Source organism: Taudactylus pleione, unplaced genomic scaffold (genome assembly GCF_031769625.1).
Source record: "Taudactylus pleione unplaced genomic scaffold, aTauple2 ptg000016l, whole genome shotgun sequence".
Classification (NCBI taxonomy): Eukaryota; Metazoa; Chordata; class Amphibia; order Anura; family Myobatrachidae; genus Taudactylus; species Taudactylus pleione.
The window spans coordinates 30,383,567-30,410,071 of NW_028284418.1; the positions used below are offsets into that span (position 1 = coordinate 30,383,567).

At 43.0% G+C, this 26,505-nt stretch overlaps 1 protein-coding gene across 1 annotated transcript in view; it reads right to left on the minus strand.

Moving 5' to 3' along the window:
- Nucleotides 1–3,077: 3,077 nt before the first annotated feature.
- The window catches only part of MYOZ1 (myozenin 1), a 28,382-nt gene continuing 4,954 nt past the window's right edge, over nt 3,078–26,505 (minus strand). Inside the window, exons 2-6 of the mRNA XM_088473459.1 lie at nt 24,941–25,033; nt 21,750–21,940; nt 13,605–13,875; nt 10,585–10,762; nt 3,078–3,778 (exon numbers count right to left, since the gene is read on the minus strand). Of these exons, the coding sequence (XP_088329585.1) occupies nt 3,547–3,778; nt 10,585–10,762; nt 13,605–13,875; nt 21,750–21,940; nt 24,941–25,010 (942 nt within the window). The 5' untranslated portion in view covers nt 25,011–25,033 and the 3' untranslated portion in view covers nt 3,078–3,546. The remainder of the gene's footprint in view (nt 3,779–10,584; nt 10,763–13,604; nt 13,876–21,749; nt 21,941–24,940; nt 25,034–26,505) is intronic.

A 26,505-nucleotide genomic window follows, 5' to 3' on the forward strand; every position in this document is an offset into this window, starting at 1 on the left:
AAATGTGCACATCCACTACACGATTAAAATAAGCGATTGAACGATAATTGTTCATTAAAATGTCTAAAATGACCAGCTATGCGCGCTCCCGCTGGTCGTTTTAGACATCTATCATCAGCCAAACATGCTTAACAACCTGACGATAACGTCAGGTTGAGCATGTTAGGGGATGATTGATGTGCCTACACTGCACTGCGCGTTCAGTGTAGGCACAGCACAGACTGCCAAACGACTGCACGATTACAATTTCGTAATCATGCAGTCGTTTTGAGGTCTGCTAGTGGATGTGTGCCTCTAGGGTTCAAAATATGAACAAGACCCACGTGCTTTGATTTGCTACTAGGTGTTGCCTGGTGCTTTGCCCACAATGAAATTGTTTCTGCCAACATTATTTAAGGTGTTCTAGTTGTATTACTTTATATAGGGGCCCTGTCGCAGAGTGGCCCACGTGACCATCAGCGCTATACAGACTGGTGGCAGCAGCGCCTTTACTCACCACTCACACCAATGTCACTGTGTTCCCTGTTCACCAACTGTTATGTAGCCTATCCTATTCACCCTCCACTCACACCAATGTCACTGTGTGCCCTGTTCACCAACTGTTATGTAGCCTATCCTATTCACCCTCCACTCACACCAATGTCACTGTGTGCCCTGTTCACCAACTGTTATGTAGCCTGTCCTATTCACCCACCACTCACCAATGTCACTGTGTGCCCTGTGCACAGACTGCTATGTAGCCTATCCTATTCACCCACCACTCACACCAATGTCACCGTGTGCCCTGTGCACAGACTGCTATGTAGCCTATCCTATTCATACACCAATGTCACTGTGTGCCCTGTGCACAGACTGCTATGTAGCCTATCCTATTCATACACCAATGTCACTGTGTGCCCTGTGCACAGACTGCTATGTTGCCTATCCTATTCACCCACCACTCACCAATGTCACTGTGTGCCCTGTGCACAGACTGCTATGTAGCCTATCCTATTCACCCACCACTCACACCAATGTCACCGTGTGCCCTGTGCACAGACTGCTATGTAGCCTATCCTATTCATACACCAATGTCACTGTGTGCCCTGTGCACAGACTGCTATGTTGCCTATCCCATTCAGTGACTACGGGCCCAAAGCACCTCTCCCCCCCACTTCTTACCGGCTGCTTACATGGTGTCACACCTATCTCTTGCATTGATGATGTCAATAAATATTGCTTTTGTTATTGCTCAGCTTTAACTTGATGGATCGAGATGAAACAAAGTGCAGGTTATTTCAAAGAGTTTCCACTACACAATGATGCAGTTTTCATTAAAATCAGTTCAATCAATTTTGCTCCAACTTGGAACAAATAGACAGATACAACACTCTTATTATATTATTATAGATATACACCCAGATTTGCAGTATATTATTATTGTTACCTCCAATAATGAAAATCTTTGTTTTGTAAATATATATGGCATTAATATTGCCACACAGCTGGCACCATGTACAATATGGGTGAAACTGAGCGCAGGCAAATTTCTTTTCTATTTAGGGAATAACCTAAGTCACACTCCATGAATTTATAGAAAAACACTGCTAACTGAACCATGCGGTTCCAGAGGGTAAATGGGTTGTTTTCATAAAAAAACATAAATAGCTTTACAGTTCCTGTAAGTTATTAGGTCAAAGTGTAGTCAGATGCATTACACAGACTGGGATGGAATCGGCATGAAATACTGAAAGCTGAATAGCCGGCTGAACCTCCAACGCCGGAAGCCAGAAGGTTTAAGATCCCGACTAGAGGTGTGATAGTGTTAAATACAAGAAATAAAAATATAACCCTAGCCCTCCCCTGTCCCCCACTAACCCTAACCCTCCCTTGGTGGTGCCTAACCCTAAAACTCCCAGGGTGGTGCCTAACCCTAAGACCCCCCTCCCCACGCCCTAAACCTAACCCTCTCTGGAGGTGCCAAACCTCAACCTTCCCCCGCGGTGCCTAACCCTAAATCCCACCCCAGGGATGGCTAATCCTAACTCTCTCCCCCTCCCCCCCCAGCGGCTAATGCTACCCATTCCCGCTTGCCTTTTTTCGGGATGCTGGCTGTTGTGATTTTGGCGTGGGGCTAAAGATAGCTGTCAGGATTTTGATGCCTATCTTTAGTCCTGGGTCGGGATTCCACTGTCGGGATTCCCACGGCCAGCATCCCGGGCTGCCGGTAATGTCACCACATCTGTTTACACACCATTCAAAATGCTTCAGAAACATTGAAAGGTAAACAGCTACTATATATCTCAGTAAAAGAGCCAGGTTAGCTGCTGTCTTTTCTTCAACAACTCTAAAGTCTATAAAAGTAAAAAAAAAGAAGAGTTTGTCTTTAGGCTGTGGGAGTTTTGTTAGGTCACTACCAGAAGGGTCACTATTAGAGCAGTGTGTTGATTTAATTTAACAAAAAATCTATCTATCATTAATGTAGAGAGAACATCACTCCAAAAGAGGTCACTGCATAAACTGAAAAGTTTCAGATCACAAAGATCCTTTATCAAGCTTTACCTTTAACTTTTTGCATCAACTACCTTTGTTTGTCCTGTCCACTATTACAAATCTATCTATCTATCTATCTATCTATCTATCTATCTATCTATCTATTGGATATATCTAACTTTTCCTGTAAAAGTATTGTATATAGCCTTACATCTGGCAAGTAGTGAAGTCATCACTTATAATTTGGTACATGGCTATACAGTAGTAATAGAAGTAAACCTTACCTGGACATAAACAGCACTCCATGGAAACATCTTGGTGTCTTTTAGGCTTTGGCCTTCTGCTTTTATATCGTCTTGGACCTCCTCAGTAACTTCTAGTATCCTTAGCTTATCATGTAGGGTTTACATTATTCTCTCTAAATCAAACACAGTTCTACGTGGTGCAGGCAATATGCTACACTGCATAAGTAACCTTGCTCCCTGCCACCATTGCTGCTGCTGCTGCTGTTTATATAATTTTACTCGCACAAAACACTCCCATTGTGCTCTTCTTCCCAAAAGAAATAGTTATTTTTGTGTTAAAACAAAGACTACTCGATGCTGTAGATTCTGTATGTGTTTATTCAGTGACACTAATGAAAAATATTAAATGTTAGAGCATGGGTTTTCAGGAGCGCATAGGTAACATCATGTTTACAGACTGTTCTTTTCTTTTGCCACAGTGCACAAAACATTAAGCTTTCTTTATCTTCTTCTAGCTGTCTTATTACATCATCTAATTTCTCTCTTACTGACCAGTTTAAACTTTGCCTGCTTTCCATTTACACAAAAACCACCACAGAGAGCTACGGTTTACATTAACATACAAGGGGAAGCCTGGCTGCTTTATAAATAGAGCACATTGGGACGTGGCATTGATGTGACCTGTGCCATTGGCTGATAAGGAGTCACAGTATTTTGCAGATGTTTTCAGATGGCTTAATGAGGTTTGATGGCCATTGGGACAGGTCATATCTGTAAATTCTCATAAACCTACAGGCTGCAGATATTTTTGTCCTGGGGATCTGTGGCTTTAGAGTTCATCTGTTTCGCCATCAACGGGCACGGTGATTTCAGTGTTGTAGTTTGTGTTGTCACCGGATCCCAACCAGCCAATTGGTGTCCTGTTGAAGGACGGTCTGTTGGTGACAGTTGCGTTGAAGACAGTCACAGGCTCTGGTTCTTCAGGTCCAGCATCAAATTCAGGCATCTGGAAAGTCATCAGTTTTGATGCTTTTTCGTACCCTCCAAAAGGCATTGCTGACCTAAAAATAGACAATAAACATACAGTAACTGGTGAGCTGTGGCAGAGCCAGGTTAATAGATGTATTATACATAAATACATGTATACTGTTCTGTATGATGTTTATAAAAAATAATGAAAGATACTCTGGGGGTCATTCAGACCCGGTCGTTAGCGCTGATGCGCTCGGACCGGGTCGATGGCCCCCCACAGAGCATGCGCACGACGGCGCCGGCGTGCGCATGCGTGAGACCCGCTACGACCGACAGCGCCAGTCGTAGCGGGTCTCGATCCAAAGGGGGCGAGCTGTCGATGTTGATTGACAGCTCGCCCCGTTTGGAAGGCGGGCCGGGGGGTGGCAGCCCAAACGGGGTCGTTCCTATGGGAACGCCTACAGTTTGGGGGCGGCCCCACTGACATCACTAGTGATGTCAGTGGAGTGCTTCCGGCTCAGACAGAGCCGAAAGCTCTCCGGGGCTTACGACAAGGGAGACCCTACCCTAGGGTCTCGTCGTAAGCCCCGATGGTCACGATGGTCTTGACCATCGCAACCATCACCTTAGGGGGTCGTTAACCCACAGCCTTACCACCGCAAAGGAGGACGTCTTGAAAATTCAAGAGGTCCTCCCCTCATTCAGACCGACCGCACGCTCTGTGCGACCGGCTCTGAATGAGGTCCTCTATCCTTCACGTTGCTTGGTTTATTTTATTTTTCTTAGTATCCTGTTTACTTTTTGTCATCTTAACATCAAGCCTAAAAATTAAAGTAATGGTGGAGGAATAGTGTGTTTTGTTTTGATTGAGAAACAAATGGGAAGAAAAAGCCTTTTATATCATCCTAAAAAATAATAATTCCAGCATTTCAACATCCTTCCTTTTGGCTTGTTACAATGTTTTAGACATTTAGAAAGCTGTGTTATCTGAACACTATTATTATTATTATTATTTTTTATTTGCTAGACTGTACCAATGGTCTGTAGTGCTGTATGTAGTTGTGAACAGGGAACACATTTAACAGTATAAAATAATGCACAGACAACAATTAATAGTACATAGTAAACAGTACAAAAGTATACACTGACCAATCAACAAGTATAATCAGGGCATAGAATTGCAGATCCAGCTAATAACAATGCAGTGAGCATCAGTGCACCTGCGTGAAGTATGCCAGAGCTCAGGAGCACGGTCTCGAGAGACAGGGCTGGTGAGATGTGCAGTTGGGGGAAGGTAAACATAAGGAAAGAGGGCCCTGCTCATGCCAGCTTTCATCTTAGAGGGAAGGGGCAGGCACAAATAGGGTGGCACTAATAAAGGGGGTAGATATGATAGCAAAGGCAGAAGAGTTTGGAGGGCTTATAGGTTAAATGAACACATGCATTTTGAAGGCACTTTTGACGCCTTGGAGACTGGTGGTGAAACTAATGTGACGTGGGAGTGTGGTCAACAGGTCAGGCAAAACCCAGGAGGTGGGCATGTGAAGTGGTAATTAGTGTGGTAATGAGACAGTAGTTGTTGGAAAAGTGTATGGGGTGGGAGGGAGTATAATTAGTAGTGAGGTTGGAGATGTAGGAGGAAAGAAGTGGCTGTGGACATTGTAGATCAGGGAGAGGAGTTTGAACTGGGGAGAAGTGGTCAGGAGTAGATACAGAATAGAAGTGGATAGTGAGGTAGGAGGTAAATCAGGACTGGACAGTGTCACGAATGCTGATGGAATGGAGGGTTTGAAAGAGAAGAGGTTTGTTGATGAAAGCAGCAAAGTGGTCAAGAAGGATAAGGATGGAGAAGTGACCCTTAGACTTATCAGTGAGCATATCATAGGTGACTTTGATGAGGACTGTTTCCATGAAGTGGAAATAGCAAAAGCCAGTTGAAGTTGATCAAGGATGGAGGGAGGAATCACTGTATTAGTCCATAAATATCTTGGATAGTGATGGGAAAGCTGATATATTTCAAGGACTGCACATGTGGCCCTCTAACCACAAGAGGGATATGCGTATTACCCTTCATTTTAAGAATTAAATATGTACAAAATCAACTTCATACTCCACATCACTCATCCCAAAATACCCCCACATGCCCCTTACTTGCTCAAAATTACACCACATGCCACTCAGACTCACACACATGCATTCAGATCCATACAAACCCTCAGATCTAACATGTGCTTTAATGCTCCACCTCATGCCTCCAACATGCCCTAAACACATGCCCCCAGACCTCATCACATACTATTGAGAATTCCCTACATGCCCCTCACATGCCAATTGGACCTCCTTATGCTCCCATTACAATAAGTCCTACCGCGCATGCCAATCAGGCCTCTCCCACATACCACTCACATCTCACCCACATGCGTCTACCATGTCTCCCACTTCTACTTCTACTATCTACTACTCTCGCTCCTGCCTGAAAACAAAGCAGGTAGAGCATACAGCACCCCAACCTTTTCTGGTGTGATGAGGAATCTTCCTGCATTGTGCCAAAGAAGAATGTTTAAAACACATGCAAAAAGCAGTATGGTTTACAGGGCTGGATTAAGGGGGGGGACAGGGCGGTCGTCCCGAGGCCCCCACCACTAGAGCATGGCACGCTGATAGTGACAGAACAATTTCCTCTGCTAGTGTGGCCAATGTGGGGGTGGAGCCAATACGACAAGCCCCGCCCCATATGGCACGCGAATTGTGGGATTACGGCGCCAGGGGCGGAGCCTAATGAAGGGAACAGCAGCTGTATAAAATGTAAATGTATGTGTACTGTTTTATTGTTTATATTTGTGTATGTATGTATATATGTGTATATGTATATGTATGTGTATATATGTGTATGTATGTATATATGTATGTTTATATGTGTATGTATATATTAGGGATGAGCGGGTTCGGTTCCCTGAGAACCGAACCCACCCGAACTTCGGGGATCCGGGGCGATCCGAGCCCAAGCTCGGATCTCCCTGTCTGCCCCGGATCCCTCTCCCGAGGCAAAACCTCGAGATCTGCTGTCGGATCTCGAGGTTTTGCCTCGAGCGGCCATTTAAAAAAAAATGCCTTTGCCTTTAATGGGCAAAGTGCTGATTGGCTGACAGAGCCGTCTGTCACGGCTCTCAGCCAATCAGCATTATGGTGCTCATTTGCATGTAGCACGGACTCGTGAGATCCGTGCTACATGCATCTGTGTGATTGACACAGAGCACTAACGGGTCCGTGAGACCCGTCTGTGCTGCTGTGGTAAATAAAAAAAAAAAAACCTGTGTAAAAAGAGAAAAAAATGGCGTGCCCCCCCCCAAAAAAAGAGCAACTAGCCCCGGGCATTAGTGACCCAGTGCTGGGTGTGCTTAAATACAGGGGACAAACGACGTAGGGGTCCCCTGTACTTAAACACAACCAGCACCGGGCTAGTCAGAACCAGAGCTGGTTGCCAAAATACGGGGGACAAACGACGTAGGGGTCCCCCGTATTCTGCGCAACCAGCTCTGGGCTCTGATCCGGTCCTGGTTCTGGAAATACAGGGGAAAAAAATAAGTAGGGTTCCCCTGTATGTTCCAGAACCTGCACTGGACTTTTTCTAGCGGGGGGCTGATGCCACAGCCAGGGGAGCCCTTTCACCGGGCCCCCCAGCCACAGCATCAGCCCTGACCGCTAGTCAGCCCAGGCCGGGGATCCCTGGAGAGCTGGGGACCCCCCCAATAAAGGGGTCACCCTCTCCAGGGCACCCCAGGCCCAGGCTGATAGCCCGGGGCTATCCCCGCCACCCCTGGTGGCGGTGGGTGGCGGGTTGATTGTGTGGTGTGGTGTAAATAAAGAATATCAAACATTGTCTTTACAAGTAGAACTGCAAGTCCCAGCAAGCCTGCCCCGCATGCTGGTACTTGGAGAACCACAAGTACCAGCATGCAGGGCATTAAGGGCCCACTAGTACCTGTAGTTCACCTGTAAAAAAATGTTTAAAAAAAACACAGGACACACACACCGTGACAGTATAAGTTTATTAAACATACACACACACACACATGTACACATACTCACCTATGTAACCCTGTAGCATCGGTCCACTTGTCCGGTAAAGTATCCATAGGGGACCTGTGAAAAAAAACATACTCACCATCTCCTATGCGAGGTTCTGTCCTCTTCGTTCCAAAGTAGGCATCCCCAGACTTGGCAAAAAAAAAAAAACGAAAACGCGATCCACGAACTTAGTACCGTTCTATAGAACGGTACTTCCCGAATGAGAGCTTAGCGGCGGGGTATCACCATGGAAACCCCGCTGCTAAGCGTTCATTGGCTGAGAGAGGTCATCTCCCGTCTCTCAGCCAATGAACGGCTCCCTCCATTGTAGTCAATGCTGGGAGCCGCAAGGTTATTAAAGTTTACCCTGAGGACAGAACCTCGCATAGGAGATGGTGAGTATGTTTTTTTTCACAGGTCCCCTATGGATACTTTACCGGACAAGTGGACCGATGCTACAGGGTTACATAGGTGAGTATGTGTACATGTGTGTGTGTGTGTGTGTATGTTTAATAAACTTATACTGTCACGGTGTGTGTGTCCTGTGTTTTTTTAAACATTTTTTTTACAGGTGAACTACAGGTACTAGTGGGCCCTTAATGCCCTGCATGCTGGTACTTGTGGTTCTCCAAGTACCAGCATGCGGGGCAGGCTAGCTGGGACTTGCAGTTCTACTTGTAAAGACAATGTTTGATATTCTTTATTTACACCACACCACACAATCAACCCGCCACCCACCGCCACCAGGGGTGGCGGGGATAGCCCCGGGCTATCAGCCTGGGCCTGGGGTGCCCTGGAGAGGGTGACCCCTTTATTGGGGGGGTCCCCAGCTCTCCAGGGATCCCCGGCCTGGGCTGACTAGCGGTCAGGGTTGATGCTGCGGCTGGGGGGCCCGGTGAAAGGGCTCCCCTGGCTGTGGCATCAGCCCCCCGCTAGAAAAAGTCCAGTGCTGGTTCTGGAACATACAGGGGAACCCTACTCATTTTTTGTCCCCTATATTTCCAGAACCAGGACCGGATCAGAGCCCAGAGCTGGTTGCGCAGAATACAGGGGACCCCTACGTCGTTTGTCCCCCGTATTTTGGCAACCAGCGCTGGTTCTGACTAGCCCGGTGCTGGTTGTGCTTAAGTACAGGGGACCCCTACGTCGTTTGTCCCCTGTATTTAAGCACACCCAGCACTGGGTTACTAATGCCCGGGGCTGGTTGCTCTTTTTTGGGGGGGTGCACGCCATTTTTTTCTTTTTTTACACAGGTTTTTTTTTTTTTCTTTACCACAGCAGCACAGACGGGTCTCACGGACCTGTCATTGCTCTGTGCCAATCACACAGATGCATGTAGCACGGATCTCCCGGGTTCGTGCTACATGCAAATGGGCACCATAACGCTGATTGGCTTCCTGTCTGCCACTGCAGTGCCACTCCTAGATGGGCCACGTGTTTGTGCCGCCCCCTTGTGTCGCTTAGCATAGTCATCCAGCTTCCTCGGTACAACCTTTTGGCCTAAAAACAATATTGTGAGGTGTGAGGTGTTCAGAATAGAGTGGAAATGAGTGGAAATTAATGTTATTGGGGTTATTAATAGCGTAGGAACAAAAAAAGGCCCATTTATGTGATTTTAGCGTTTTTTTTTTATTTTTTAAGAAAAAATCCAGATCCAAAACACAAAACCCAGAACCCAAAACACGGAAGGGTGGTTTTGGCAAAACCAATCCAGATCCAAAACACGAAGAAAGATCCAGATCCAAAACCAAAACACAAAACACGAAAAGTGTCCGGTGCACACCCCTAGTATATATGTCTGTGTATATATGTGTATGTATGTATATATGTGTGTATGTGTTTGTGTATATATGTGTGTGTTATTGTGTATACAGTATGTGTTTGTGTGTGTGTGTATATATGTGTGTGTGTGTGTTATTGTATATACAGTATGTGTATGTGTTATTGTATATACAGTATGTGTTTGTGTGTGTATGTGTGTTATTGTATATACAGTATGTGTTTGTATACTGTGTATGTATGTGTTTGTGTGTGTATATATGTGTATGTGTTATTGTATATACAGTATGTGTTAGTGTGTGTATACTGTGTATGTGTTAGTGTGTATATATGTGCTAGTGTGTGTATACTGTGTATGTTTATGTGTTAGTGTGTATGAGTTTGTGTGTGTATACTGTATATGTGTGTGTTAGTGTGTAAGTTATATAAAATATATGTTTGCTATATATATATATATATATTATGTGTGTGCGTGTTTAATGTGTGGCGGGGGAAGGGGGTACGCTCCATGTGGCTTGGTGGGGGCTCCCACAACTTAGTTGCCCCAGGGCCCCCACAAGCCTTAATCCGGCCCTGGTGGTTTATATGTGCTTCTATTTGCATTTCTATGTGCTTCTATTTGCATTTTATCATACGACAGAAGACGCTTTGCAATCACCAGTGTGTAGCCTAAGGCTTCTGCTGTTTACCAGTATGTGACCTGCTGCCTGTGGTGCATTCCGACACCAGCTTGTATCTCATAGAGGGAAATGCTGTTACTACTTAAAAATCATTTCTTTTCTCTCTCTCCAGCCTGTCAGGTATTAGTGGATATATACTTAGAATTAAAAGCAGTAGATTGTTGTAAAAAGTTTTATTATCAGTATAAATATTATACAATCTTTTGAATATTTTCATACCTCCCAACTTTAAATGAAAAACTGGTGCAATATAGGGCACTCCCTTTGTTCTGTCTACGTCACGAACCCTACTCACGATGATTTCATAGGACGCTCCATATTTTTCCACAGGACTGTGAAATAAGGGCTGTTACATTGTAACCGCTTACCTGTTGAATGATTTATATTTGCAAAGTTCAGCCTTGGCACCATAATCCAGTAGGTTTATGTTAAGTTTTATTGCTTCTTGAGGGTCCATACCCATGGCTTTTTCCCAAGGGGAGAGGTAGGTCTTAATTATAGTAATATGTTTCCCACCTTCACCTGCTGGTTGGCCAGATTGACCATCTGAAAATATACAGTAAGTAAAGCAAGTTATAAAAGAAATAAATACATACACCTATCTATCTGTATGTCTGTCTGTCTGTCTATCCATCCACATAGGTTAGGTTTTGTCTGTCTATCCACATAGGTTAGGTTTAAGGTACGGGGAGGGAGAGTTAGTGTTAGGTTAGGAGTACTTACCTTTAGGCGTCGGCATTGTCACCTGGATCGGAATGCCGGTGTTGGGATTCTGACCTTCGGGTTCCTGAGCACAGACATCCCGTATCCAACCCGCTTAATACATTTGTGGTGCTGGGAGTATTTACACATTATACTTTTTGATAACTTTGCCAGTATATCATATTGACAAGTTTATTTGTAGAGGCCCCCTCAAGTTATTTGCCCAGGGGCCCCCACAAACCTTAACCGGGCCCAGAGAAAGAAGTGTATCCACAGCCTTGCAATTTGTATTTGAGACTTTAGCTGAGAGCGCCATTCTTTGTCCACTATCAAGATCAGATCAGTCACTGTTTTTTTTATGAACATTAAATTCAATAGAAAATGTGTTTTCTGCAGATCAGTTTTGACAATAAATATTATTCAATAGCAAATGGAAACCCAGTTCAAGGTTCGATAAACAAAAAAAGGTGAATCCTTTTTATTGATTAAATGTATGCAGCCTATTTAATAGTGATAAAAATAAAAGGAAATTAACACTTTTTTTCTTGCTTGAGCACCCACAAACATATGCATATTGATTTCAGAGCTGAGTGGAAACAGCAGCCTACCCAGGTATCCTGCCACTAGGCCATCCCCCGACCCAGCCCCAGCCCTTCCACAGAGTCAGACACAGGGTGGACAAGAACTAGAGGATGCTTCTGAGGAGAATAGCGACTATGCCCTGAGAAGGATAGGGACCTGGGTAACAATTGGAGGGATTGGGGCTATTATCTGAGGGATGATAGGCACTGGGGAATGTATATAAGGAGAAATCATTTAGGATGGAGGAAGAGACCTTAATCTAAGTATCTTTGGAGAAGTAGAGATCATAACCTGAGGATAATACAGACCACAGTCATTATCTGAGTATAGGGTTACCACCTTTTTATTTTCAGATTCCTGGACAGGGGATGTGGCCAAAACCCCAGTAGGGTTACTACTATTTTGTTTCTCAGATTTTAGGACCATATTCGCCTTTTATTTGGCATCTGCTCCACATATACCTTGTATGCCTCAGAGCCCCCTTATTCCCCTGTGTATGCCTCTTGCCCTCTATATACCAGTCAGTGCCTCTCAAGAACCATCATGATTGCCAATGCCATTGCCAGAGCAGACCCCTCATATCAGAGCCAGCCTACGGTGGTGAGATCAGTAATAAACAGAAGCCAGTCCTTTGCTGATATCATACCTCCTAGGCCCAGTGAGAGAAATGATTAAGCCGCCAATGTCTGCCAATCAACATACCATAATTGGCAACACAGGGGTTTAAAAAGTAAAAACAGGAGAAAGTTGGGAGACTATTTGCAACATGTGCCAAACTTTGATATAGAATTACAGTATAACACTAAAATCAGCTCAATCAGTCAGATCTCAATTCTGAAAAAAAGATAATTTCTATTCAATATTTTGAAAATTTATTTCACAGTGGCATTTAACACAGTCACTATAGGCAAAACCTACATCTATAGTATGGGCAAGTTTGTCTATTTATTACTAACACATAATAAATATAGCAATTATATAATATGTGATTGGGACAGACAAAGATAAAACTATATCTCAGTAATACATTATACATTGCAGAAAATGATTTCAAAGAAGTCATTATAGACCTTTATGGACTATGGGCCTGATTCAGCACGAATCGCAACTGTGATCGCAGCTGCGTAATCGCATGCAATGAATCTGCGAAAATATGCTAATGTCTGCCACTGCTTAGCCAGAATAGAGATGCCCACTATTGTCTCCTCCCATCTGTAATACCTCGCAGTCCTGCGTATACATCCATACCATTGGAGAATATCGGCCCCTCACGCACAATTACAGCAGGTCTGGCCTGTCTCAGAATTTGCAAGTCCCGTTGCACGCAGTGAGTAGACAATCGCAGCGGCTAATTAATGCATGCTCATGCAACGGTGCCCAAAAGGAACAGGCATGCCTGTGTTCCTGCAACCACTCCCCCGTTACCACCTCCAAACATCCAAATAATCGCAGTGCATGCGCAGTACGCAACAATCAGCTGATCTGAGTACGCTTTTGCAATTGCGATCCATGCTGAATCAGGCCCCATGTCCTTTTTTCCAATGGGATCACATAGCTTAGATCTATCACTTAGTTGAATGCAGCACTTGCCTGACATGATGACAAATGGGGTATTGGCAGTGAATATTTAATACAAATAGGTCATTTATCCCTTTTATACTATGCCAGCATGATAGCTGACAGACAATGTCCTCCATCCCAATTTGTGATTTTTATGAGTGGTCAGTTGTGTCTAATTTGCCCACCTTTGTGTGTTACCAACTGGAAATGAATCCTGCCATTTCATCCCGTGAGTGATCATCAGGATTGCCCGTGTGGCACAGCTTAGTAATCTTCTTTTGCAAATATTTATTGACACAACTCACATGTAGAGGTTTCCAGATAAACATAAGTTTCCCTAATCACCATGTAAAATGCAATAAATGCACTTTCCCTGTATACTATATTATCCTGTATATGGTGCTATTACTGTATTTGTGAATGCATTGCTTTTGGGGGAATAAAATATTTTCAATATAGAAGTCTACCTGGTCATATATGATATGCGTAGGAGTAAACAAATTAATAAAGTGAATTGCAAACAGAGTGATCATGATATAATTACCTTTTCCTCCAGCACCATCAACAGCTCCAACTCCCCCTTGTCCCCCACCACTACCACTGGTGCCTTGCTGACCTTGCTGACCTCCTGCACCAGCCTTGCTTCCTGGTTTTGGTGGAGGAACAGGTGGTGGACCTCCATGCCCATGCTGTCCCCCAGAAAGACTTGACACGAATTGTCCACTGCCTTGTATTAAGCCATAACCACCACCTCCTGTTTGGCCACCAACACCTAGCTGTCCTCCAACAGATGGTATAAACTTCTGGAAGTGGTCCTGCAGAAGATAAAGGAGTTAACGATGGGCTGTTCAATTTGAAAGTACTGAGCACCTATCTGCCATGGGTCTATTTTCACACCAGATTCAGAGCAGTGATAAATTACTTGAGGGTCAACATGTCACAATTATATGAACTTCATAAAATTATTCTGATTTATGTGATTGAAAATATGCCAGCAGTACAATTTGATGACTTCCTAGAAATAAAGTATTGCATGTTAAACACATTTGTATAACCCATGGGAATTGCATTTATTCAATAGCAGGTGGGTACCATCCTGCACACAATCATTACTTATTTCCCTGATTCTGTGTCATATGCAAGTCTAAATGCAAATGTTTCTCATGGCTATTAGCACACTGTGCAAGCACCACAAGAAGCAACCGCAGACTGCGCCATGCACACACACCTTCACAGAGGGTACAAGAGTCAGCATCTGGGCAGCCACTTTGTGAACGCATGAAAGAATCAGATTCACATCAGTGTCATTGGGAGTGTCGTGGGCAAGTAGTCAGACTTCAGTGCACATTTAAGGCGTGCATACAGAGAAGTTATTCCTAAGGACCTTTAGCACCCTGCATAGGGTGGGTGCAAGACCCAATACTGTTGATGCCATGACGACGGTCACCGGGTATGGATGTTCACATTAGCATTCGGCAGTAAATCTGCCAGCGATGGACGTCCGCATATGCCAGCACTTTTCGTCTAACTCATAATCAGGACCATATTATGATCAGAGACTCTTAAAACATTCAAATAACTCCATGTTTACAAAGTTTACCTCAACTAATTTATATTTCAATCATAATAATGGAATATATAGAATACAGCCGCACACATCTTTCAACATGGAATGCTACTAGGAGGAATAGCCATGGCCACATAATGATACTGTACCCTCACTAATAGGGAGATACTCATAGTCAGCTCATTGTTGGACCACTATTGGTGCAGTGTTGTACTCCTAGGAAACGAGGACATGCCATGACCAAACCTCTTGCATAGGGACATACAGTACTTCATGCCAGTTAAGTTTAGGACCACCATTGGTGCCCAGTTGTACATCTACCCTTTAGGCCCATATTCAATTTGAGGCGAAAAGTCCCGACTTTTCGCCTGCTGGACTTTTCGCCTTCTTCGCCTGTCTTCCAGGCAGAAAAGTATCGCGCGCATGCCCACTATTCCCCATATTCAGTTTCAAAGTAGGCGGAGTCGGCAAAGCTTGTGTAGGCAAAAGAAAACGATAATTTTCAGGAAATAATCCTAGGACCCCTCTAAAGATGTTCAGACATGGGGGATCACTATGGGTACCCCTGTTTTTGCCTGCAGAAGAAAGTCGGGTTTTAAATAGCCGCGGCAGGTGCATAAATACGGCTTTGAAGAAAGGGATGCAGAAGAGCATTTAGAAGTTTTTTGGGGAAAAATAACTATGGCCATCAAATTTGGGGTACTTGAAAATGGGTGCAAGCATATTTTTAAGTCCCTGAAATTATTTTTTTAAATTCTGCAAAAATGCACCTGCCACTACTAGCCACTATGAGGAAAACACCTGCCGCATATAAGGGAACCCCTCTGGACTCAATTCCGCTAATGTAGAAGTGTGTTCCCTATTTATTATTTTTTAAACCCCAAAATGTAAATTTTTTTAGGGGGTGTCCCTATTTTTTTTTCTTTACTTTTTTTTAACACAGATCCTTTTAAGGGGGCATTCCCACAGGTGCAGGCTATTTTTTTAAGCCTGCACCCCTAAACCTCAATTCTGCAGGGTTTTTTTCGCCAGCAAAAGGCTGATGAAAAATTATCCCTGTTTTTTAGCATTGACTTCCCACCGGTGAAAAGTCAATGTAATTGAATACGGGGATATTAGAAATAGGCGAAAATTACAGACTTTTCGCCCCATATTGAATATGGCTCTTAATCTCCTTCAATTCTTTGCTGCTGTCTTTGGCCTAGTTTGCCCCAAAATTAATACCTGTCTCTTTCTCCTCATGACACAGGTTAATCAAGAGCTCCCACCTGTAGACTCCGGTGCTCCATTACTCCACACAGGGCCTTTATTTCCCGTGTCTGGATTACACATCTCCTCACAGAAAGTGGCATAAATACCTTCCAATTCTCCCAATTTAGCTGCCGAGGGTCAGAAGAGCAGGATTGACCCCTCAAGTTCGGACTGTCCTGCTGTTCCAGTAACATGGGCCTTTCCTATAGCATAGACTGTGCATTATTGCTGTATGTCCTTAGCAATCAAACTGTTTCTTTGTATGCAGTTCTTCTTTATATGCAGTTCTCAGGCAGCATATTCATTTTCATTAGTAACAATAATGCAAGGAAATATACCTAGAACATGCAGAACACTGTTCCTGTAATATGGCTTTAGCCATAAGTAATCTGTAAACTAGTATTTTGCCATGCTCGGTTAAATGCAGGCTCTGCAGAGAAAATCCATAAACCAGCTCCAGGAACAGCTGTTCCAACTGCTAAATATAGACAGAAATCAAGAAGTAAAAACCAGGAGCCTCACTGGGATTATATAACCTTGTGCGATTGGAGCTTAAATAGTAGGACATAATTTACCAGGCAAAGCAGAGGAAAGGTGCAATCGGCAATAAACAAAGCAGCAACTATTACATTGTGCTTCGACTAAATGTGTTCTAATCACTAAATCACTGAATTTTATTATAATAATGCTAATAATAATGAAAGAAAAATATTAAATCAATTAAAAGTAATATTTTAAGAAATACAATAATTCCAATGTTGTATTAGCATAGTCTCAGCGATAGAAACCAAACCCATTTGAATGTAAGCTGTTTTTGTTTTCTAAGCTTATTTAGCCTACGTTGTACAGTATGTGCCTGTCTCATGACTGATCTTTTCCCTGGTGTCTAGTGCTGCCGAGTAGTCTGATGCATTACAAACCAACACCAATAATTATTGTACTAACCCTCGTTGCTTTATATGTATGTTCAGTCTATTTTCTGAGACTGAAATTAAATGTCTACATCCTTAGCAGAGGTTAGATTTTGATGAACACTTCAGGAGGACATTAGATCCTAATTATGTTGCTTAACACATTTGAGGTTCTAGATTTTTAACTCATTTCAATATATTTTTTTCATTCAAACCACTAAATGATTGATCTTGTGTATCTATAAGTGTCACTGTAATAAACTATAAGGCTTTTGGGGTGAACTGAATGACTGCAAAGAAAGTAGAGTTCCCCATTTTTAGCATGCTAATGCTGCCCATCCACTAGGCGATTAAACCTAGCGATTGAGCGATAACAACCGTCGTTATCGCTCAATCGCTTGGTAATTGCCTGCAAATCGGGCAGTTTATTGTCAAAACCGACCAGCGATGCGCGTGCCCGCTGGTCGTTTTTGCTATCTATCATCGACAGTACAAGCTGGTCAACCTGACGATCACGTCATGTTCAGCATGTATGGGGATGATTGATGTGCCTACAATGAACGACTGAACGTTCACTGTAGGCACATCACAGACATTGAAACGACAGCACGATTACAATGTTGTAATCGTGCTTGGGTTTCTATGTCGTGTAGTGGATGGGCAGCATAAGAGGGAGCCATGGTGCTCTACTTGTAAGAGAACACATTTAGAGATTGACCCTATTTAATTTTGCCCTGCTAACTACAGTAACATCTTTATCAATGCTATTCGCATTGATAACAGATGTTATATTAGGGTCATTTACCATTCTTCTCATGCCAGGTTTGCCACTCTGAAAGCATTTTCCCTGCTATTGGTAAAAAGTACTCTGCCTTTGATCACAGCAGCAAAAATGCTGCCTTTGATCACAATGCTTACCTATCGCACATGGGTGATCCTCGGGTCATACATTATTGGTTGCCAGTGGGGGCCCTCTCTATCAAAACTATAGCCTATAGGCTACAATGGCTAAACCATTTGGAAATGGAATTAGCTATGGGGGCCAGGCTATAAAAGCTATATTTGTCAGACGTTGGTAAATTGGCCAAGACTGCAGGTCGCATTGAGATTAATGGGTACTGAGGTGTCTTTTGTTACTTAACTGAATGCAGACGATTTCTCGGATATCGCCTGTGGTTAGTTTTTGGTAAATTGCAGAGATACTTAAACCATGAGGAACAAGCATTACCCCATTAACAAATACGTCCCTGAGACTGCGATTTCTCTTAAGGACAAAACATTATCCTGAGATTTACAGAAGTCGCAATGTTCACTACCAAAGGGCCTGATTCTGAGTCACACGCTATGCCGATATATGCGCGGTTGGACAATGTCTTTAGTACTGCGCATGCATGAGTCGCACTGCTCGTGCATTCCGATTGTTACTCTACGTAGGCGCAGAATGGATTTGTATGAAGGGTGTGAGGATTTTGGTGGGCGCTCCTGAAGCTAACAGGGGAGTGGCTAGGAAGACGCGGGCTTGGCTGCGGCAAAAGACACAGCCATGGCTGCGTCTGCAAGTAACTGTGTCAGAGACTGTAAACTTATGATCATCAAAAAGATGATAAGGGATGGAGAGAAGATCATGATCAAAGTCAATTTTAGGAGGGGTAAGACAGACTTTTTTTTTAAAGATGATTGAAGATGCCATGTGTGTTTCTATTTCCACCATCCTGTTGAACAGCCTCCTAAAACATCACACAGGCTCTTCTAAATGTTACTGTCTCTCAGCAACAGATGCCAGTGAATATAGACAACTCTCAAGTAGGACCTTCTGTTCATGAGCCAATCCATAGTCTCTTAGCATGCTACACTACTACATGCCACCTCTGCAAGTGTTCCATGATTTATGCTGCTGAACTTGTCCCAGTGGAGCTGAATAGCTATATGTATGTACTAGGTAGAAGGTGAAGGAACACATCACAAGTGGAATTTCATGTTTAATAGTAGTGGAATTTATGAAGGTATTCTGCACATTGACATTGTGCTATACTGTTATTTGTGTCTTCGTTGTGTCTGCTCTTACTCAGGGTTATATAGATGGACTATATACTGTATATGCAGCTTCTATGCAGAATCGCAAAGTCTTTGGATGAACAGTGGATGGATCTGAGGGGGATAATGGTGTAACTTGCTAGAAGATGTAACCAAAACTAACAAAACATATATAAAAGATGTGTTACAGTAAAAATAGAATTTTTATTACATCTTAAAGATAAATAAAACACCCACAGCAAACATGCATTCACACATAACATGGCAGCGGATTATCAAAGTATAACTAATGAAAAAACAATGGAACAACTTAGCACTGGACGCATCATGCTACAATGGAAGTGGTAAATATATAGATATTTTTTGCATGCCTAATTAATACTGACTTTTGCATGTAACCCACAAACACTGAGCACCTTTATTTTTACACTGAAATTTAGAGTTACACTAGGACAGACTCCTCCCAACTGTAAATTTCGCTGTACATTTTACATCTGCCTCACCTGCAGTGCAACATGGTTATGCAAAAGATTCTCTTATATCGTATAGTGACTGTAGGAGAAGGCCCTTGGTGATCACATCTGAGCATATGACATGATCAGCCAGCAATAATTGCTCACGGATCCCATAACTTATATGAACTATGGAAGTTTTGCTATTTGCTATACTTGCCATGTATTTCATTCAGTGGCTTATCTGTAATGGGTGCAGGGTGTGCAGTGCACATGGGGCCATGAGTCAGTAGCTGCTTACCCTGTACCCAGAGCTGTATAATGCATCAAGTGTGTCCAGGGAGCCAGGAGGGAAACAGTCACAAATAGGAAGTGACAGCCAGGCCATCAGTAGTAATCAACTGGTGTAGATTGGGAGGTGGGGGACAAGCTTGCCAAGCTGCACCGATACGGGACATCAGGCTTCCACCACCCAGACACACCTCTTTTAATGCAGTAGCCAGGAGGGGAGAACCTTTCTCAGAGGCAGATCCTCCCCCTAGCTTCTGCATTGACCGAGAGGTGCGGTCAGGATGCCAGAGCTCAGAATACTGACACCAGAATCTTGACAGCAGTTGGAATCCTGGCACCAGAATCCCACCAATAAGTATTAGAGCTAGGTTTAGGGGTTAGGGTTAGGCACTAGGGGGAGGGTTTTGCTGTAGGGGGAGATGGTTAGAGTAAGGCTGAGGTTGGGGGGGGGTTAGGGATAGACGGCAGGAGAGGTAGTTTAGGTTTAGGGGGAGGGTTAGAGTTAGGACACTTACCTAATTGGGTTGGGATTCTGACGGTCGGGGTACCACTGTCAGTATTCTAACTGCCGGCTTACCGACCGCCAGGATCCCATACAAAGCTGCCATGAGTACATTGGTAAATAAATAAAATGACGGTGGATGCATAACAGGAGGAAAAGGATTGTGAAGTGGGGTAATGAAAAAACAGAGTGTGCTATAGTGAAAAGTGGCAATAAAAAATAGAGATAATGAGGGGATGTGATAAATTACAGGGGGAGTGTGATTAATAACACAAAAAATACAGTTTGTTATCTTTAGTCTATATACCTGTACATTTCCTAAAACAGAAAAGGTTAAAAGAGAACCCCAGGAAATATATTTGCATATTTGTTCAATAAAACCACCTTTCCCCATCTGAAAAAAAATCACAGGAGTACAATGCGCCTAGCACCCCAAAAAGGCAGAAGCTTCACATCTCTACTGGCAATGGTAACAGTTGTCTCTCAGAATAGAGTCTAGAGCCCTAATAAAATACTAGCTGGAATACCCGCTGTTGCCCGAGTTTAAGACTGGACCCTGAAGTACACCTGCAGCCTTCATTTTGTTACATTGTCCTTGTCTATAACCTGGATAACTATGCAAGTTAGGAGTAAATGACAGTGTAGGTGACAGGCCACCCCCTCCCTGGCCAGAAATAGTCAATCACTAACAGTCTGCTGCCGGGCTCTGTGCAGGATCGCAGACCCATACTGCCTATGCGCAGTACGGGTCAGACACATGCGCAGATTCCTGATAATTGGGAATCTGTGTAATCCCTGTCACTGCGTCTACAGCTGAATCACCCCCCAACATTGAAGATCATGTCTCGCAGGGCTGCCATCAGGAGGGGAATGCCCGTTTCTGGGCAGGAGGGGGCCCACCTGCAGTGGCACTGTGTGGCTGCGATCAATCGCCACTGGCGGCTGCTGTAAAATGAGACACTGAGTGAAATGCTAATAATGCACACTGTTTAAAGTCAGAATTTATCATGCAAACACAAAGGGCTGACTAACTCCGTAATTTCATATATGCGGCTGTTGGAAAAGCAATATAACACAGCTCTTTGGAAGAGATAACAGTGTGACAGTGTATGGAGCCAGCTGCCAGCCCCTCATTCCCAGAACCTGTAGAATTTAAGAGTGTCCCGGTTTTATGGGATTGTGTGACAGTGCGTCAACCTGATGAAGTTCAAACCTAGGCAATTGGATTGGGCAGCTAGCACAGATTAACCAATCAGATGTTTAAGGAAGGGGAGTGATGAATATACAGTAGATAACCATGTGGACTGAAGCACTACTTTTGCTCACAGACCCATTGCATTAATAAAACACTCCTGGTTCTGTAAAAAAATAAGCTAAAAATTAAACTAGAAATGAATAATAAAACCTGCACAAACACAAACAATGTCATGTATAGAAATATGTTTTATTTTATGATTTTTTTTGTTGATGTTTCTGTACTGGTAACGACATCCTGATATGGCGTCCCTGTACTAACTGGCATATCAAAGGTATAACTTTTGCACTCGTAAAAGACAACAGCATAAATGTGACATGATTTTATCCAGATACGCGTTATTCAGATGTTCAAGCCGAGAACCTTCAAATTCAAGAGTTTGGATGCCACAAAGTAATGACAATAAGCAATTCTTCATTAACTTACCAAGGAATTGTCAGAGAACACGTCAGGATTATTCTCGTAGATGAATTTTTCCACTCTCTTTTGACGTAGTTTAAACATCTTGGAGCCCTTATTACTCAATAAAGAAAGCTCCTCCAGCATAATATCCCTGGGGACACTGATCTTCTTTCCCAAATTCAGTCTGGAGACATCCTGTTCTCCTTCACTTGAAGCTAAAACAATTATTGTAGTAATAATTTATACTTTCCTAATTAAGAGTCTTCCTAGACAGTATTATCTCTAAGCATGTTATATATAACGCATTACCAAAGGTTCATAACTACTGTAGCGTTAAGGGACCATAACCACTTCTTTTTAGTCATTTAGAAATTGTTGAACAGATCCTGGCTCCAGTCTCTCAGTCTGCACTACAGGAAATATATCTCCCAATATGTCCTCTAAGTTCTATTTGTTATAATTGCATTGGATTATACTACAGTACATATTTGTTATCATTAATAATGTTTTTATTTCACTTAACCACTTGTGATATATATATATGTACAAGTTCCGTCCGACACTCCCCTCCAATATGGGAAAAGCTTGCTCCCGGTGCCCTCCTGTGGGGTGTGAATCCCCCACAATATAGAAATAAGATGCTGGCGGCACTCAGAAGTCTTTTAGCAAACAATGAAAAACTGTGCTTTAAAGTACACTTTTTCATTGTTTGCTAAAAGTCTTCTGAGTGCCGCCAGCATCTCATTATATATATAATTATATATATTATATAGATCGTCAGCATACACAAATGGCGGCACAAATAAATCGTGTATTCACGTGTAGTGAAAAAGCAGTACCAACATTTTGGGGCACTACCGCCCCTTGTCAAAGTTGGTACTGCTTTTGGTTCCAGAAGGCACCAGAGCACAACGATTTCAGATACAAGAGTGCTGGTCCGTATGTGATCTTATATATATATATATCGTGGGTGCATCGGCAAGTGTGTACCAGCGAAGTGTCTGTGAGCGACATCGTTCACAGACATATCGTGTTGACTGTGCAGCACAGCCGATGACCAATATATCTGCAGAAATATAGGCACATAGTGCTGTGTGTACAGGTGGTCAGCCGACCCCCCGTTCACTTGTTGCCGGTGACTGACATCACATGTAAATGCCCGCCCAGTTGTGACGTCAGACATGACGCATCGGGCCGATGATTGGTAAGTGTGTATGCACTTACCAACCGTTATATAGCACAGTTGCCCTAGTGTGTACACAGCTTTAAGGTTGGACGAGTGGGGGCGAGTAAGATGATGAGAGGAGGTTGGGCTGGATGACAAGTGGGGGTGGGCTAGATGACCGAGTGGGCCAATGCTAACAAGAGAGGGAAGTTCTGTATGAGTAGGAGCCTAACCCCATGTGCCTCGGGTGTCCTGAAGGCTTTATCTGGCCCTGTCTAGGTCATGGTTATTATACCCGCCAGCATGCAAACTGCAGCTTGTGAGAGGTTTTCATTAAATCTTTTTACAGCAATCACGGGAGCTTTACTTACAGGCGATATGCATGTAAAGACCAGAACAGTAGCAACTATCCACCTTCACTGATTTTTCTTTGCACCCCATTGAGAATTTGCTACTTTATTTCTCAGTAATGTGCACAGCCGGAGATCGTGGTGACAAAGCCACATAAAGAACATCATTTGATAATTTGTAGTGCTGAGTGATCTTGTGTATGAGTGAGAACATCATCACTTACAGAAAGCATGTGGCACCATCAGATTTAGGGAGGGACCACAGAGACCTGAGCATTGGGAAATATTTATTTGTAAATCAAAATTATTTTCTTTACTACTTATGAAATGTATATCTGTACTTCTTCATGGGTGGGTGGTATAGTATAATAAAATATAATCTCTAACTAGTAATAGAACATATTCATCTTATACTGAGCAAAAGTTTGTATTTCCTAAGTGAATGCAGAATTCTCAATGTGAGCAAGATGCTTGTGGCACAGAGGGTAACTAATTAAATGATTTTAACTAGCCATTGTGACTGACTAAAGTGCCCCCGCCCTTTACAACGGTAAAGAAACCGCACTGATAGCCGTCCCTAATCTTCTGTACTGAAGTGGGTGGGCTGTGATGAAGCGATTGGCCACACTTCCCAATATGACCACACCTCCTGCTATACAATGCTGTGACTATTGACATTTAGAAGTTGGGGCTGGGCCAGGAGAGGAGTTCCCACATAGGCCCGTATTCAATATGAGGCGAAAAGTCCGGATCCGCGATACTTTTTCGCCGATGATGTCATTTTCGCCTGTTTTGCTTTTATCCCGTATTCAATTTGAAAGACTTTACGCCTAGGCGGAAAGTCAATGCAATGTACTAGGCGAAAAAGTTTCGCCTATGAATAGCAGGCGGAAAAAGTGCAGAATTGGGGTTTTGGGGTGCAACGTTGCGGGAACCCCCGTGCAGCCTTCAGACAGTCCCCCAAAGGTACACTGCATCAAAAAAAAAAAAATCACTTTGCGGGCAAAATAAAAAAATGTTGGGGTACAAAGTTAAAAACTAGCGAACTTGACTCTGGGGGGGTCCCCAAGTATGCCCCAAGTGTTTTTTTGATTGCAGGTGCTTGCAGCAGGTGGATTTTTCACAATTTTTTCAACTTCACTTTAGCAACTTTTAAATATGCTGACCCCCATTTTCAAGTACCCCAAATTTGATGGGAGAAGTTATTTACAGGAAAAAATACTCCTGAATACTATTCTGTACCACGTATAGAAAAACGCTATTTAGCAGCTATTGAGCCTGTTTAAAATACCTTCAGCAAGCCAAATCGGGGGGTTCCATAGGGAACCCCCATGTCAGAGCATCTTTTGGGGGATGTCAGGCTGATTTCCCCAAATGTTTCCGCCTGTTCAAGTTTCGCCGGGTCCCATTTTTCACGTACTTTCAAATTGAATACAGGGTAAAGCGGGCACGAGCGCGATACTTTTCCGCCTGCAGAACAGGCGAAGTAGGCGAATAGTCCGGGCCGCGAAAAAGTATCGCGGCTCGGCTCAAATTGAATACGGCTCATAGTCAGCAACTATGAGTAAATGCCTAATATCCAATATCTCTAATATAATAGGAAAGTGATATGAAATGAGTGCACAGTACAGTATAATCCTTATCTTGTGTCCCCAGGAAATAATATATTTGGTCACGAAATATGAAATATATACACTTACCATTAAGCTCCATGATGATTTTTGTGGACTTTTTCCTCTTGTTTGGTGCTGGAGTTCCTGACAATGGCATCACTGCAATTTGTGTAGCTTTTTCTGTTCAGAGACAATGTAAAGGATATTAGGAATGAGTATTTAATATAGAAATACCAAGCGATGTATGGTACTGGTTATTTAGACAATCTTTTCTAAATTGTTTATCTTCGAGTTATATGTTCTATCATTGTCTTACATACAGCACATTCATTAGTTATATACCACATGTATCTATGTAACCGTTTATATATAATTTATTGATACAATGCATATTTTAATCGGCCAGCTCAGTATTTTTCCGGGAAGCTATTTTGGTCCCCTGCACTATTTTCTGCATCAGTTCCACTTCTGTAGAGTACAACTTTTCTTTATCAACTGGATGTCTGATATTCTAGTAATTTGCTAATCTGTACAAGTGAACAATTGCTCAGTACCACTTAAGGGTAAATTTACTAAAGTGAGAGTTTTTAGAAGTGAGTTTTAGAAGAGATGTTGCCCATAGCAACCAATCAGATTCTACTTAACATTTAACTAGCACCTTCTAGAAGGTAATAACTAGAATCTGATTGGTTGCTATGGGCAACATCTCTTCTAAAACTCACTTCTAAAAACTCTCACTTTAGTAAATTTACCCCTTAATATCTTGTTGTCTATGGTGGCTGTGATTTTCAGTATTTCATCTAATTCGTACCATGAAGAAATGCTCAGTACTATTTCTCTTTTTCTCTTTACTTGGGGCTATCTTCAGCACATGTTCTTCTTTTAGGAGTCAGGCCAATTGGGCATTTCCATCGCTCTTGTCCTGTACACATGTTGTAGGTTTTATGTACAGTTTAACCAGATAAGGCAGATTCTTCAACTTTGCCCTTGGTCCTGTGTAGCCTACAGCCACCCCTTTATATTTTCTACTTGTATTTATAATTCAATCATCTGTGTTAATGATAGGTCAGCCACTTATGTATGTCATAATGATAAATAAGGTTCAACAATAAAGACGTACTCTTTCCATAATAGGTCATCTGTTTTTATAGGTTAGCTACATATAGTGGAGGCCTGACTACAATAATGTTGTTCACGTAAATTAGACTTTAGACATTTTCAAATGCTATAAAGCTGCTAATATAAATTATAAACATACCTCCCATCTGCCACGGTTAAGACGGTTGTGGTATGATTCATAATGTCGATATGATCATAATGTCAACATTGACCATATTGACATTCATCATGTAGACACTGATGAAATGTCAACATGTTAGAATGTCAACATATTGTCCCTAGTCGGCCAGCTGTTACTTAGCTGCTACCGATAACTGCAGTGGCTGCAGCGTGGCTTCCACGTCATCTGATGCTTCAGCGTCCACTCTAATTCCTACCCCTAATTGTCCCTCTAGTGCCTAACCCTAATTCCCCCCCAATGTACCCTAATCCTTACCTCCCCGTGTCTAACCCTAACCGCCCCCCTGTAGCCTAACCCTAACCTCCCCCTAGTGCCTAAGCCTCAAGTCCCGCAGCCTAATTTTAAGGTCAAC